The sequence below is a fragment of the Myodes glareolus genome, chromosome 9, assembly GCF_982192425.1.
Source record: "Myodes glareolus chromosome 9, mMyoGla1.1, whole genome shotgun sequence".
NCBI lineage: Eukaryota > Metazoa > Chordata > Mammalia > Rodentia > Cricetidae > Myodes > Myodes glareolus.
In genome coordinates this window covers 14,217,908-14,234,751 of record NC_142034.1, presented here as the reverse complement: position 1 = coordinate 14,234,751, position 16,844 = coordinate 14,217,908, and the positions used below count along the sequence as shown (strand labels likewise).

The window sequence follows — 16,844 nt, the reverse complement described above, 5'->3', positions numbered from 1 at the left end:
GCTAGCCTTTAAGAGCTACAAAGGGACAAGGCTGTCGATCCCTGAAGATCTTAAAGATGTGATTGCATGGCTTCTGGCCTACAGAGAACTTCTTTTTTTTTCTCCCTGGTATTTAAGACTCTTGGCTTTATCATCATGCAGACAGTGAATTCTCCAACAGGATCCTCCTGGGTTACCAGCCCTGGTAATATCACTTTTCAGAGTTGTACATCTAGGATACAATATAAATAAGAATTGTACAACACCTACTTTGGGAAAGTAGGAATAGCTCAACACTTGTCCAGAAGATTCCTTGATTCCATTTATGTCAAATCTTGGTTCAAGGAAATAAACTTAAGTGTTTTATATGATGATATCTTAGTCTTATCATTCTTATCATTCACTAAGCAAAATTATGACAGAGCTTATTACTTGTGATTTGGATATGTGACTCTTGTTTGGAACACATGCAAAGAAATAATAGTAAGAGAGAGAGAAAGCAAAGAGAGACAGAAGAGGAGGAGGGATGAAGGAAGGGAGGGAGGAGGCGGGGAGAGGGCAGGGAAGGATGAAGAGGGTACACTTGCTACAACCATTTTACCAGATGCCCAGACCAACAAATTGTTAGTAAATAGAAAATAATGTCACCCGGTAATCAAAGCCTAATATATCAAGAATATAAAAAGTTTCAGGGTCAGATATGGTGGCACATGCCTTTAATTCCAGGACTCAAGAGGCAGAAGCAGGCAGACCTGAGAGTTTAAGGCAAGCCTGGGCCACACAGAGCATCCCTTTCTCAAAAATATTTTTTTTTCCAAACTCGTGCTATTATTATTTGGAGGAAATGGCTGTCCAATGGTGTGGATGGAGATGAGTTTGTTTCCTGAATAGGAATAACTTTTTAACAACCAGAATCAAAGGGCAAAGGTCAGAAAACAGTAAGCTACAATGTATTCTAAAGCAGTGAGGTGCTAGAAGGAGTGCTGATTTTGAGGAGGCATTAAAAGCAAGGCAGGCTGGAGAAGGACTCCTAGGAGATTAAAAGCACAGTCCTGGGCATAGCATCTTCCTTTATTAAGTTACGACAATAAGATACAATATGGCCACAAGAAGTCAAGCACAGATGATACATACTAAACAAGATGTAGTGCGCTGATAGCATCTCTAAATGTCTCCAGCCTAGAGAAGGTTACTGTGAATTAAATGTGTGCCTGCACTAGGGGAATCCATTACTGAAAGCAATCAGAAGGTAAGTTCTTCAAAGCAAAGAACTGGACATAAGGCCTACTTCTTCAATCCGTGTGGTTTGTAAATCCAGTATTACTGTAAATCTAGTAAGGCAGTTCACAGAAGAAATACAAATGGCTACTGCACATGTAAAAAGAAAAAAAGAAAAAGCATTTGACCACACTAATAACCCAAGAGACAGAAGTTAAATGTAGGGCTCTTTTCCCCTCTGACATTAACAAAGATAGAGCTGATCTCTCTAACAACCTCTCTGCCCAGAGAGCGAAGGGAAGAGCAACCACACTTTACATTCACAGTGAACTGTACACTGGAGCCCTTTTGGACAGCAACTCCACAGGGTTCATTAAAATTTAAAATGCACGCATCCACCCTTCTGGGTATCTAGTCTAGAAATACCTAGCCTGCTTCCCAGAGATGCTCCCCATTGTGGTGTCTATGAGAACTTAGTAGCAACTGACATACCCAGCAGTGGAGACAAGGATGAATAACCACACCTGCAGCCAGGGCACTGCAGTCGGGCAGCGCTGACACTGGCACGGATGGCTATTTAGCATACACTGAGGGAAAACAACACACCTGCACAAATGGCATAAAAGTTCCATCCCTTTTACAACCATGTATGTGCAAGCAGAGACTGAATGTGTGCCTTTGAAAGACGTTATCCCTGGGAGAGGTGAAGAGAAAGCGGTGTGCTAGTTTGCTGTTTAAAATGTGATGAGCATACTTTAAAAGAAAGGAAATCATGTCAAAGGGAGTTAGGAAGGTGTGAGGCTATTAACCCGAGAACCCACCGGAAGCTCAGGACATGTTGTGCAGGACATCTCACAGAACTCCTGGTGACCATGCACCATGGTCACCCTGCGACGTCATCAACAAAACCTGCTCCAACCAGGGGGCTGGCAGAGACCCACTTGACTTTGAATCATTTTCATAGGGGGAAGAAAGATATAGTTATAGGACAACATGACTACTTCCCTGGACAAGTAATAGTAGAGGAAATTCTGTTAATACTTTTCTTGTAAGTTTCCATAGGCGCTGACCCAAACCAAAGTCACTGTCAAAATAGCAACAGACTTAGATCTCATTTGCATCTCTCAACTACCTAAATTCATATTCCAATCTAGACTCATACCTAACCTATAAAGTTCAGGCCCACAATTTAAGAACCAAAGTCTTCCTTTCATCTATCATAGAGGCCGATCCAATGCACTTTCCTCTTTATTCTGTTTAAAAGGAATATCTGTTCATTTCCAAATGGAGCTCTCAAAATGACTCATTCAATCAGGGTTTTAAGCACATCATGGAATTAAGAAAGGTACAGTATTAATGATCATTATGCTATAAAACATCCCCTCTCTAATGTCTGTTAGAAACAAGCTCATGAAATTGAAAGTTTACAAAAAGATAATCAACTTACTAATACACCATCGCTTGTGAAACAGAAAAGCACATGTAGTGCCTTTGTCTAATGCACTTAGTAAAAGACAGTCTTAGGACAATATTTTCCAGGCTAGAATGTACTTTCCACTCGCCCTAATAATAAACCTATGCCCAGATGGGAAATGTAACCCGAACTAAATAAACATGCTATAGACGATGAGCAGGCAAGCCAGAAGGCGAGCTAGGGAACCTGACATTCCTTTGCAAGCTAAAAAGGAGCAATTTCTCCAACACGACAGATAAGACAGAGAATATAAAATGTTAGATATTTGATGGCTGCACAACGATGGTGGTTCTGGTTTGAGTGAGCACAAACGCAACTGTAGATCAGAGAGGAAAGCCGGCGGGTGCCTCCACAGGAGAGCACTCAGGCAGTCATATACTTAAGCCACAGGAAGGGCGCCCCACATAGTGATGCTGGAGCTGTCAGGCAGCCTCCTATTGCTGACATTCTGTCAAAGTGTGCAACTTTGTTCCTGGTGACAATAAGTGACCTACACAACTTTCTTGGAGTGATGTACAGTCTAAAATTAATTGCCTTGAGAACCCAAGGTATGGAGGGGCAGGGGAAGAGGAACAAAACAAAAAGAAAGAACAGAAAAGAAATGCCACATGAATACGAAGTGATTCCTTTTTTTTTTTTTTCTAAACGCCCACACAAAGACAGCAGTTTCTGACAAGAATGTTCTCGGCAAAAAATAAAATTACAGGAAGGCTTTTGCTTTTTTCTTTCTTCAATGAGAAAAAAGGCAGTTCGATGTGCAGATTACTAGGCAATACCATGTGATATTTTTCTTACAAGGCCCATACTAACGTCACTTGTATTTTGAAACGTATTCTCCAAATAACGTATCTTTCGGATCACAGAGAAATGGTGAGCAGAGGTACAGCTCCCATGTGCAGTGCTCACTTCTGGATGAACTTGAAAATAAAGCCCACGGAGGCAGCTTACCTTGGCACTGGAAGCCTTGTTTCCCAAACCCCCTGGAAAACAGAAAACAAGAACAGATATCTTAGTATCCTTTTCACTGAGACCACATTGTAACGAGTTACATGAACAAGTATACTTGGAACCCAATGACTTGATAAGAAAAATGTTCCTAAGTATCTAATTAAATGAATGTACACATTTATCTTTCTTAAATAAATAAGAGAATCTGTCTATAAAGGACAAAGCTTCTATCTAGTCTTTTCTGTCTTGTGACTGGTTCTTAAATTTCAAAACAAGAACATGCCTTCATACTAAAGATTGCTGGCTATAATACTCAAATGACAAAAAGGAGCTTGTGGTTTTAGAATGGAGGCGTGGCTTACTTTTATTCCTGAACAAATTAATTTTTTTTCTCCCTAAAAATAACTAAAAAGTAGTTTGTCAGAAGTTGGTTTCAAATAGTGCTTATCTAGAATTTGCCAAATAGCACCACTGTTTACCTTTAGTTTTGGCTGAAGGAACCCAATTTGATGAACTATCGCTGCTATTGCTTGCATTTGAGATTACTGTGATTTAATTTTCATTGAGAACCAGACTGAGACTACTTCACTCCTGTAAATCCTGACTCCGTAAGCAGAGCCCTGCTGTGGATATTTGACTACAAATACTGTTCCAACAGAATGAACTGCATCAAAATGTTCTCAGAGGCACTCAGAATCTCTTGCTTTGCATGGCATTTTAAATTTACAAAGCATTCCCCATTTCTTTATAATTACCCCAAAGTCCTCACCCACCCAAACTAAATCAAACACAGTTTTAAACTACCAGTGCTTAAATGCTGAAATAAAATTGTAAATTAAAGACTCATAGACACCATAAATGAAGGAACATAGAGAAATTAAATGCACTGCAAGATGATCTTGGTCGGGGATTCCCTAGCCATCCAACTGGCTGCTTTCAGGTTAAGCGAATCCTGTGCTTCGGAGTGAAAAGGAGCAGGACTCTTCACTTCCACATCACATTGTGCCTGGTGACCTGGGAACCTCAGGTCACCAGGCGCTGACTGATCCTCTGGGCAGTGATAGTGGAGATTCATTAGTTAGTTAGTAATAATGTAAGTCCTTTTTTCTAACTTATCTACTTCCGGCAAGAAATAATCAGCGGTCTGTCCCCTTTGAACAGAATCTCAGGGCTAACACAGGAGGCCACAAACTGCCAATTGCAATGTCCTCTCTGTGCTCGGAGTAGCCTTATCTACAGTTACCCCCCTCCTTGAGCTCTATTGCTTCAGATGCTAACTGCACTTTGGAAACTAAAAGGCTGTGTTGCTTGCTCACCAATGTACATTTTTGAACGATTTCTTTAAAGGAAGGAAAAATCAAGCATCGTATTGGCACTCCGGTGGTGGGGATCCCCCTTTTGACTCCTTGCTCTGGGTGGCATGGATTCAGAGCCACCCACCCATCCTCTATCCACTCTGAAACTCCCACATGTTAGGGTCTAGGTGCATGTCACCGCCTTGCAGATCCCCACCCAGGAGGGAGCTAAGGAGTCCCAGGAACAGCTCTCGCTTTTAAAGAGCTGTCATTCCAAGAACATGAAGAAGTATCGGGCTGTCCTAAGAGAAAACTGAAACTAATATTCAAAGTGGTGGGAAGGGGGTCTTAGTTTTGGGATTTTTTTGAGAGGGGGTGCCACTGGCATTTTGAAAATCAGATGAAAGCTATAATTCTCTCTCCAGAAAAAAATCATAATCTGCATAAACATAATTTCACCTAGTTTGGCAACCCAAACTAGAGACCCCTGAACCCTTCCATCTACCAGGGCCCTCAGTTACCAATGCTCGGCGTTCACTGGAGATCACCTGAACTCTGACACCTTTAGCCATTACAGTATTTTTCTTAAATAAGCCCTCTGTCCTCATCAACGGGGTTACAAGCCTAATCTCCTGTTGACAGGGTCTATTTTAAATGACTCCCTCTGCCCTCTGCCATTTGCCTGCTGGGTTAGCCCTCCTCCCCCACGGCAAGCTTTCAACAGTTTGCTACCTCCCATCTCTCTCCCTCCCCACCCTCCCCCTTCTGGGCTCACCCAGAAAAGTCAAAGTCTCCGTGCCCAGTAGAAACAGCCTACAGTAGGCAGGGACCCAAGGTTCCAGCGGAGTCCCAACCCGACGCGAGGCACAAACACTCCCCGGAACGCGCCCAGCCTGGCTCGCCAGCAACTTGGAGCGGCGCGCAGCGGCTCCCCGCTACTCCGGGGCGTGTTGGTCGCGCGTCTCAGGGCCACTCTGCCTCCAACACTCTCTCCCCGTTCCCTTCGCCTTCACCGGGCTGTACCGGCCACTCCACTTAGCTACAAGGAAGACCAGTGCGCCCCAGAAGAGGCGAGGGGACCACCCAACCACACCCCGCCATCCGCGTCACCCCCGTGCCAGGCCAAACGTTCCTTCAGGGCAGGGCATGCGAGGCAAAGCCCGGCCACTTCCCAGGGAGTGTCCCGCGTGGGTGCGCGCCTGTCACTCCGGGCGAGAGTTCGGACTCCGGCCGGGCACTCTAAGTTCTCGGAGGAGTCCTGCCCGTGAGAGTGCGGACGCTCTAGGGCTTGGAGGCGTCCCCGAGCCCCAATCCCTGGAACTACGAGACCTGAGCCTCGGGCAAAGGTGGCTCCCAGGTCCCCCGGGCTACCGCGCGCACCTACCAGATGAAGTCGGTGCAGTGGCTGCAGAAGGTGGGTTGCTTGAAGAAGCGGGCGATGAATTTGTGGTCCTTCACCTCGTGCACGTTCTTCTGCCTCAGCGCCCCTTTGCGGGCGAAGCGGTTGGCCACGTCCTGAGACGCCGTGGAGTCGTTGGCCGGGTAAACGTCAGCCATGGTCCCCCCCAACCACCTCTTGCCTCCACCGGGGAGCAGCAGCCGGGGAGGGCCGGGGTGGGCGGGGGCGGCGGCCGAGGTGGCGGTGCAGAGGTGCGGTGGTGGCGGCGGTGGCCGAGGAGAGCCTGGCCGGCGCTGCGCTGCTCGGAGCTGGGAGCGGAGCCGCGCTCTCTGGCTCTCTCCGGCTCTCTCGATTGCTGGCTGGCCCCACGCTCACTGACAGCCCGGCGCCCGGCGCTCGCGCTTCCTACTCGCGGCGGCGGCAAGAGGCGGCCCGGAGCGGCGCCGCCCACTGCGCATGCCTGGAGAGCTAGCGTGTGTATAGGTGCACGCGCGCGCGCGAGCTGGGATAGGAGCGCGCTCAGCGGGGGCGCGCGCGGCGCGAGCTTAGGGCCTCTTCGCTGCGCTGAGCGGCGCTGCGCTGCACCGAGCGGGACACGCGTCCTCAGGGGTCCCTGTGAGCCGGGCGAACAGTCGTGGGCGGCGGTCCCGGGGAGGTCCTGGAGATGCCCAGCCCAGGAAGAAGCTGGGAGGGGCGGGTCCTTCTCCTCCGCCGCCTGCTTCTTTTCCTCCCTTTTCCTCGGCTTCCTCCTCCCTCTTTTTTCTCCTCCTCTCCTTCCGCTCGTCGTGCTGGGCCTCCTCCTCTTCCCACCTTCCTCCTCCCACTCCTTCTTCCCTGCTCACACTTTCCTCTTTCTGGGATGGAAGTTCTGTCCCGGAGGAACCAGGCACGGGTCCCTGGACGCCACTCTCCTTAGCAGGTACATAGGTAACTTCTCAAGTAACCTGGATGCACCGGCATTTCTGGGATTTACTGGCGTTTTATAAACCTCTACCCGTTTAACCTTTCACCTGACTAAAATGTCACTCTAGTCGTTTATGCTACTAAAATGGCCAAGCCCTGATTCTCACTCTGTACAGAGTAGGTAAAAGGGAGCGAGCTTGAATAACTGATCCCTTCTTACCTACCTTCGATCTTTGACGTGCAGCTCACCTGCATATTACATAGATTTGTATGACAGTCATTATCACCGGGTAAGATGCCTGAGGACTTGTCCTGGTTTGCGATCTCATTATTCATTGGCTACCAGAGCGGTGGCGGTGGCGATGATCAGGCTCGCTTGATTTTACATGTCCAGAACCTTAATTTAGAAATCATTTTGCATCCTAAGCTAATTGCTGAGATACTGGCAGGTGTAGAGTTCAGCCAGCACATTTGTAAGTTGCCAAGTAAAACTGCCTATGAAAGACTAGCAGGAATAGCTCTCTATGCAAAGGGCGCGCATGGGGCTGGCCGCCTGCGTGCCGGCTGAATATTTATTAGTTCTGCTTGGAGTTCTTCTAAACCTCCCTGACAGAAGCAACCATCTCCCAGCAAGCGGTTCATTGGCCCACTCTGTCCAGGCTGGCCTCAAACTCTAAGCAATCCTCCTGTCGCAGTTCCTGAACGCTGGGATTACAGTCATGAACCGTCACGCCAGCTACATTATTATTGAGTACCAATTGCCAGGTTCACTAAGTTCACAAAACATCTTCATGAGCTAAATCCATCAAGAAAGAGCGCATACTTTAAAGTTGGACATGGCGGCACTAGCCAGCGATCCCAAGAGGATCAGGAATTTAAGATCTCAAGAAAAATTCTAAAAGAAGAAAATTGTCTAAGTTAACTAGCTTAAAGCATACCCCACAACCCATGAAAGACTTTTTTTTTCTTTTTTCTTTTATTTTCTTTTTCTTTTCTTTTTTTTTTTTTTAAAGACAGGGTTTCTCTGTAGCTTTGGAGCCTGTACTGGAACTAGCTCTTACAGACCAGGCTGATCTCGAACTCACAGAGATAATCCGCCTGCCTCTGCCTCCCGCATGCTGGGATTAAAGGCGTGCGCCACCACCACCACCCAGCCTAAGGCTATTATTTTTTGAGATTGCCAAAGTGTCACTCTTGATGAAAAGATAGCTTTTACATTTAAACGAGTGTAGGCTACCGACTGGCCATCACTAGAACAGGCCCTTGGCTGACCCATTTACAACCTGGTGAGCCAGTGTCTTAGGGTTTCTGTTGCTGTGATGAAACACCATGACCAAAGGCAACTTGGAGGGGAAAGAGTTTATTTGGGTTACATCTCCTGAATCACAGTTCACTGAGAGAAGCCACTGCAGGAACACAGACCAGGAGAGAACCTGGAGGCAGGAGCTGATGAGGAGACCACAGAAGATTGCTGCTTACTGGCTTGTTCTCCAGGGCTTACTCAGCCAGGACCTCCAGCCCAGCAATGGCACCACCCAGAATGGACTGCGCCCTCCCCCATTAGTCGCTAATTAAGAAAATGCCCCAGAGGCTTGCCTACAGCCCAATCTTAAGGAGGCATTTTCTCAGAAGACACCAGCTTGTATCAAATTGGTGATCCTAGCCAGCACAGCCAGTGTTATTGGTGCTTAGTGATATTTTATCTGGGCAGAAATGTCAACACTTCCAGGCCACAGGAGCAAGGAAGGGAGAGGTAGGGGGAAGAATGAAGAGCAAAGCACACTGGGAAAATAGATTAAAAAATTCTCCAGAAAACAATACATGCCTCTCAAGCCATCCATGCTTACTACTTGATAATTACGGTTGACATGAGGTGTGATGGAATGAAACCATGACCCCTCACACAACCATGCTTATCTAAGACAGGGGTCTCCCTCAAATGTTTACTAAAGAAAAGCTTTTGTCTAGTTCCCTGAGGCCCTGAGGGTGAGGTAGAGAGAAATGGAGGGTGGGGTTGTTGATGGATCCCTGAGTAGCATGGAGGGGGAGAGAGGTAATACAGCTAAGAACCAGACAGGCTGCAACGCAGCCTGACGTCTTGGGAAGTGATTGCTTTTAACTGTGAGTGGATAGGATGAGGACAATGTCTCTTTCCTTTCAAGCTGTGGCTTTGCCTGCTTGTGTCTGTCCTTGTGGGTATGGGGAGAGATGGCTAACCGGAAGCCCCTTGATGGATAGCGGGGCTGAGTGTGATTGCAGTAACTACCTTCTTCTGAGCTCGGTTGGCCCAGAGAGGGCGGTGCACCTGCTGTGGAGAATCTGCAGTGACTAAGCAACACAACTGCTCCTCTAGCGTGGGGTTGATCACTGTGTACTCCTGCTAGCCACCTGAGGAGCCCCCCGTGGTGTAGCCGAATGCAGAAGGTTAAGGGGGAGAACTCTTGGGGAGGCAGTACTGGGCACTGGTGGTTATTTTTAATCTGGTGTTTCATGGAGATGGTTTCAAACTAGAGTGCTTTGCTTGACACCAGTGGTCTTGACATGCAGCATAAAACTTGTTCAACGAAACCACCTGGTCTGCTTTCAACGGGGCCATTTTCAAATGGGGCAGTAGGGAGTTCTTAAGCATTGACAAAGCTTCTCACTGCAATTTATAGGAGCCAAGATGAATTGATCGCTTAGGCTTTTTCAACACTATAGATAAGCTTGTGGGAAAGGTAAGACAGCACATTAGAACGTGTAATCAAGCAGATGGTTAGATTTATGTGAGTAGAAGGTCTTGAAATAAATAGACTAAGATCTAAATGAGAAGGAGAATGTCAGGCCCAGGGACCTTTGTCCGGCAAACTTGGGGAGCTGGTGAGTCAGAAGCCCCAGTCAGAGATGAGCAAGTACCAAGTCTTCCAGACTCAGTAGAATGAGAAGCAGCTAAAATCCAGGTCACATCCTCCTTAACAAGGCATGGACCTCTGTCTTCACATAAACTCATAGAAAGATATGGAGGTTATTGGAGGTCCCAGTGAGCATCCTACTTGATTCCAGCTGGTGGCATGTTTCCGGAAAGATCCTTTGGGTCTGGCCTTTTAAGCAAGCTCTTCACCCAGGACCTTTCTCAGCCTCCTCTATCTCACACTATTACCCCGTGGCTCAAGTTGAAAGTCGATGCACCCCTCCCCCATTCATTCTTCCCTTCTATTCCCACATCCTATCTAAGGGGTGTCCTCCTGCTGACTCCACATCCTGAACAAATCATGTTTATTGGTGGAACCCACTCTAGTGTATGGCCCATCGTTATCTCTGTCCTGGAACCTGCAGAACCTTGAATTCTTAGACCTTATAAGCTTCAGCATCACGAGTAGTCATCCTTTATCCAATGCTTCTGTTCCTTTGTATGTGTGGATGCGTGTTTGTGTGAGTGGTATGTGCGCACATGTTCGGGGGCGTATAGCCATGGATGAGGCCACAGGAAGTGTTAGGTATCAGTTGTAACATGAGGGCCGGCTTGTTGGGGCTTCTGTCCCGCCCGGCACCCCAACAAGTCGGTAAGTCCCAAAGAAAATCACACACAGGACTCCATAAGATTATAAACTGATTGGCCCATTAGGTCAGGCTTCTTATTCATCCTTGTAACTTATATTAATCCATTATCATTATCTATGTTAGCCATAATGGCTCAGTACCTTTTCCAGCGGGGCAGCTTACATGTTGCTTCTTCAGTGATCTGCGCAGGAGTGGCAGGGAAAGCTTCCTGCTTCCCAGAATTCTCCTGTTCTCATTGCATCACCTCTACTTCCTGTATGGTATTCCCGCCTATACTTCCTGCCTGGCCAATCAGTGTTTTATTAAAATACATGATTGACAGAATACAGATAATTCTCCCACACCACTCAGTCATTCTCTGCCTTGTTTTCAAGAGACGGGGTCTCTCATTGAACCTGGAGAGAGGCTGGCAGACAAAAAAATCCCAACAATCTTCTTTGTCTCCACCCCACGCGGCTGACTTTTAGGTGCTGGCGTTCAAACTCAGGTCCTCACGCCTGGACAGCAAGTGCTCTTAGCTACCAAACCGTCTCCCCACCTCCCAAATGCACCTGTTTAAATATGCTTTATGTTTTGAATAAGTGTAAAGATGTCCTTTATTTATACAGGAAGAAATAGAAATTCTAATTTCCCTTCAAGTCAACCATAAAAAACTCGGCTAAATAAAAGTAGAATTTCTAAAGGAAGTTGCCATGGCTCAAATAAGGTGCATCCCTGAAGAGTTCCTGACTGGAAGCTTGTCTGAGTGTGGCAATGTTGGGAGACAGTGGGGCGTTTAAAAGGTGGGGCTTAGTGGAAGGTAGAGATTAAGCCATAGGCCCCACCGTGGAGAAGGATGAAGAGAGTTCTTGAGTGACTCGGGTACTTGTCTGAGCAGGTTATTATAAACTGAGGCCACAGCATGTGTGGCCCCTTCTACACATAGTTATTTCTTTTTGTTTGTTTGTTTTGTTTTTCGAGACAGGGTTTCACTGTAGTTTTAGAGCCTGTCCTGGAACTAGCTCTTGTAGTCCAGGCTGACCTCGAACTCACAGAGATCCGCCTGCCTCTGCCTCCCGAGTGCTGGGATTAAAGGCGTGCGCCACCACCGCCCGGCCCACATAGCTATTTCTTTCAGTGCTTTTCTACCACTTTGTGACACAGTCAAGCAGGTTTTTTACCTGTTGAAGTCATCTGACCATGGACTGTTAGTGTTGAAAACCAAGCCAGATAAACTACCTTTCTTTATATTTGGCCTCAGGTATTTTGTTACCACTACATAGAATAGACTAAGAAAATGTGCAAGATAGTTTAAAAATCCAGATAAAGAAACAGGTGAGAAGACATATCCTATCAGATATCATTAAAGAGAGAGAGAGAGAGAGAGAGAGAGAGAGAGAGAGAGAGAGAGAGGTAGAAACATAGAGATAAATGTCTTGGCCAGAGAGTCCTCAAGCAAGATTTTTTGGATCTGAGGGAACGGCTCAGTTAGGAGGATACTCGCTTTTCAAGGATGAGGGTCTAAATTTAATCCCAGAATCCACATTAAAAACGCTGGGCTTGGTAGCAGTGTGCTTTTGTAATCCAGGCACTGGGGAAATGAAAAGGGGAATCCCTGGGATTTACTGGCCAGTCAGCCTAGGCTAAGTAATGAATCTCAGGCCAATGAGAGATGCTGTCTCAAAAAAACACCTTGTGGTGGGCAGCACCTGAAAAACAGCACTGAGCTTGACGACTTTTGACCTCCGGACACGGACATGATTGCCCATTCTTAAAGATGCTGGCACACACAAAGAAAGAGAAGATCTCCAATCCATCTCATAATAAGATACATGTAAATTAGGACCATGGTGGAATTGTACTGTGACTGGAGTTTTGGGCATAGCTTAGCAATGTGAGGACGCATTGTTTGAGTATCACTGGTAAGTCATAATGTGTTGCAAACGTTGTCTTCGTTTCTGTTTTCTACTGCTGTGATGAAATACTCTGGCCAAAGCAACTTCAGGGAGAAAGTGTTCACTCTGGCTTACATCTCGAGGGCATCGTCCACTGTGGTGGGGAAGCCAAGGCAACAGGAGCTTGGAGCAGCTGGACGCAGGCCACCCAAGCTCAGGAAACAAAGAATGAATGAGTGCTGCTTCTCAGCTCACTTTGTCCAGTTAGACAGTCCAGGATCCTCGCCAGGAAATGATGCCACCCGCAGTGATCCATCTCCCCACCTTAATTAAGGAAATGGAGATAATCTCCCACAGGCATGCCCAGAGCCTCCTCTCCCAGGAGAGTCTGAACTCTGTCAAGTGGGCAATTAGCCATCATAGATATGATAAAGAGAAATCTGACAGTAACTACGAGAATTTAAGATACTCCAAATACTTTGACCTAGCAACTCCGCTCCTGGAAAGGTACCCTAAATGTGTGTCTGAATGTGTACAAAAAAGCAGGCGGAGAAGCAGCATTGACATCAATATCGAGTTAAAAGACTAGTTAGATCAACTATGATGAATTCAGATGCTGGGAATGAATTGCAGCTATTTAAAAATAAGATCAATTATACACACAGATGCAGAAATAACTTGCAGATACATGAGTGGAAAGGCAAAACCAGAAGTGTGTATGCTAGCACTTTCGAAAGAATCTATCTAGCACTGGGAGTGTATCGTCGAGATCTCAGAAGCAGGGCTGTTCCTAACACATGCAAGGTCCAGTGAAAAGGAGAGTGAGAGAATAGAAAAGGAAAGTGTGTGTGTATGTGTGTGTGTGTGTGTGTGTGTGTGTGTGTGCACGTGTGTGTGTGCAGCCACATACATATAAATATAATTTTAAATTTTTTAATGAGGCATTTAGGATATAGAGAAAACAAGCTAGAACTGAAGGGGAAGCTTCTACCATGATGGCTAGTTTTTATAATGCCAGATGCTTCCCCAGAATGGCTGGGGAAGAAACGTCACCAGTAGTCTTACCTCTCCCTGAACCCTGTGAGCTACAGTAGCAACCTGCCAGCAATAGTGGTGTGCCTGTTACGGGGTAAGTAACCACTTTCTGAATAGATTTGAGACTCACCACAGAAATACATGCCTGGTGCTATAATCCCGGTTAAAGGATCATGGATAAGGAGGTCATGGACTCTGGGGAAGAACCTACTACTATTGTTTGGCCAAATGGATGTGGCATCAAGCTGCCTTTTGAATGTGTGTGTTTATATCTATAAATTTGTTAGTGCTGCTCTCTGCCTTGATCGGCTTCTGTTTGCTGTAATCAGAGACTGCACTTCAGTTTCCCAGTCACCCAGACCTGAATAATCACACAGAAACTATATTAATTACAACACCGTTTGGCCAATGGCTCAGGCACATTTCTAACTAGCTCTTATATCCTAAATTAACCCATTTCTATTAGTCTATGTATTGCTACATGGCTGTGACATTACCTCATTTTCTACATGTCTTGTTTCCTCAGCGGCTGGCTGGCATCAACCTGACTCTGTCTTCTTTCTCCCTCCATCCAGTTTAGTTTCCTCTCCTACCTATATTCTATAGGTCACAGCAACTTCTTTATTAAGCAGTGGTAATAAAACGTATTCACAGCATACAGAGGGGAATCCCACATCAGTTTGCAGTAGGTGATAGTTAATGCAGATAATGTTCAAAGTGCTGAGGACAAGTGACTGTTGACTGTTGAGCCTTAAACAGCACCTTTATATCACTTCCCATCCCTAAAGATTCACGGGATATTGTGAAAGAGAGGGCCAAATGAATGTAAGCTGGAGGGTGGAGGAGCGCTGTGAAAGCTGTCTGCTGGACACAACATGGCCATTGCCCTCATGAACCCACTGTGGTGAGCGGCACAAGACCGTCACAAGATGGGGCCTGTCACCATGCCACCACGGGTATGGGAGAGTCTTACCAAACTCCATCCCTTTGGAGGAGCTATCGGTAACTAATGTTTGCTGGGGGAGGGAGAGTTGTGATCTTCAGTGGTGTCGCCTCTGGTAAGTTGCCCATGCTCCCTACCCACGCACTTGTAAACAACCCTAAAAAAAAACCTCCAAGTGTCACAAAATCAAAGCAAATGAAAATGAACGTAGGAGTAAGGGGACTTGTTGGAAAGAAGTGAAAGTTTCAGTAGGAGCAGGTGAGAGAGGATAGCGAGGAGGTGGAGACGAACAAGGTAAATTGTATACCTGTATGAAATTCTTAAAATATAAAAAAACTTACATGAGGGATTTATCATATTTGACACAAAAGGTTTTGTTTTCTTTATTTCTTTTGTTATTATTATTTGTGTGTGTATATGAGAGGGGGGTTATTTCTTTTGTTATTATTATTTATGTGCATGTATGAGAGGGGGAGGGAGAAGGAGGCAGGGAGGGAGAGGGAGCACGGTGTGCGTGTGGGGAGATGTGCACATGTGCCATGATGCGCACATGACATATGGAGGTCACAGGACAGCTTTGTGGAATCAGGCCTCTTCTTCCACCCTTGTCTAGGTTCCGGGGATTGAACTCAGGTCATCAAGCTTTTGTGGCAGGTACTTTACCTGCTGAGCCACCGTGCTGGCTCACAAGGTTTCCGCTGCCATTATTATTTTGATTCACAGACTGGGGGAGTGTCTGCTCATCTGAGTGAGAATCATTGAAAAGTCTGGTAGAAAACATTGGCCACTGCCACTCTTCAACCCAAGAACTTCTTGGTGGCTGGAACTTCTTCCTTCTAGGTTGTGGGTGGTTTTTTCCTACCTCTCTTCTTATTTCCCCACATAGCCAGGGCGTGGAAGTCAGTCAGAAAACGTGGGTTCGAGGACTATCTCCTGTAGTTACTGGGTTGGGTAATCCATAGAAATAAACTTCTCCAGGCCTCTATTTCCCATCTAAAAGTGGGAATATCTAGAGTCAGACAAGGATTGTTTTTTTTTTTTTAACAGAAAGTTAGCCAGGCAATATATATGGGTGTTTATTAAGTCCTTGGAAAACGTCATACAAATGTCAATCAACCTCAGCCTTCCTGAGTCTGGGTTTCATGGAGTGAGTTCAAAGGTCCCTCCTCTAAGCCCATTCCATCTTCCAAACTTCTTTCTTTCCACAACACTCCCAGTGACAACCAACTGGGAACAAAGAGAGGTGACATAGACAGAATATAAGACTTGCAGATCCATTGTGAAGTAACATGGTTCATCGCCTCCCCCTACAGGACCCCAGAAATCTCCTCAGCTTTCCATTCATGCAATTTAACTGAATGGAAGCAGGCACTACTTCTGTTATCTATGGTACCTTCCCAGCCTTCCTGGGGAGAAAGACTGTCCTTGCGTGTTACTTGAATCTTCTAGCCTGAGTCAATGGCCTCTGTCCTCAAAGGAATTAAGAAATTAACATAATGAACAAATTGAAATTCTGCTTTGTTTTGTTTTGCTGGTTTTGAGACAAGGGCTCACTATGTTACCAGACTGGCCTCAAACTCACTATGTAGCACAAACTGGTCTTGATCTCCTGATGATTTGACCACCATAGGCTCTCCCAATTCTGGAATCAAACATGTGTACCGCCATGCCAACTGAGATTTGTTAATGATTTTTTTCCAAGTATACATAAAAAGCAGTTGAAGATGGCATAGGCCATCTGCTATGTGCTTGGATGCTTTGCCTTCATCTCTTCATCTCTACCTAATAAAACCTTGACATAAATAAAACATACTGGCCTGAAGTACTAGCACCAACCTGTGATCTAGCCCTAGGGAGTTGTAAACAGAAGGCTCAGGAATTCAAAGTCATCTATGACTAACTTGAGGCCAGCCTGGGTACATGAGACTCTGTCTCAAACAATAACAGCAGGAACTTAAACAAACAAACCACTTTTGTTTAAGCCTGGTTTAGATGTGTTGTGTTGGTGTGGTAGCTCATTTTTTTCCTGTCAATTGGCCACAGCTTAGAATTACCCAAGAAGAGAGTCTTAACTGGGGAATTGTTTAGATCAGATTGGTCGACCGCAGCCTACTGTGGGTAGCACCATTCCCTAGGTCCTGGTATATAAGACAGGCAGAATCTAGATGACTCTCATGAGCAGGCAGCATGAGTGTCTCCATTTCTGTCTGCTGGGGATGTGATGTGACTGTCTGCT

At 46.0% G+C, this 16,844-nt stretch overlaps 1 protein-coding gene across 1 annotated transcript in view; it reads right to left on the bottom strand.

Annotated features, from left to right (window-relative positions):
* Prkca (protein kinase C alpha) overlaps window positions 1-6,730 on the bottom strand; it is a 396,832-nt gene extending 390,102 nt beyond the window's left edge. The window contains exons 1-2 of the mRNA XM_087909850.1: window positions 6,299-6,730; window positions 3,620-3,651 (exon numbers count right to left, since the gene is read on the bottom strand). Of these exons, the coding sequence (XP_087765976.1) occupies window positions 3,620-3,651; window positions 6,299-6,471 (205 nt within the window). The 5' untranslated portion in view covers window positions 6,472-6,730. The remainder of the gene's footprint in view (window positions 1-3,619; window positions 3,652-6,298) is intronic.
* Between the last annotated feature and the right edge of the window lie 10,114 nt (window positions 6,731-16,844).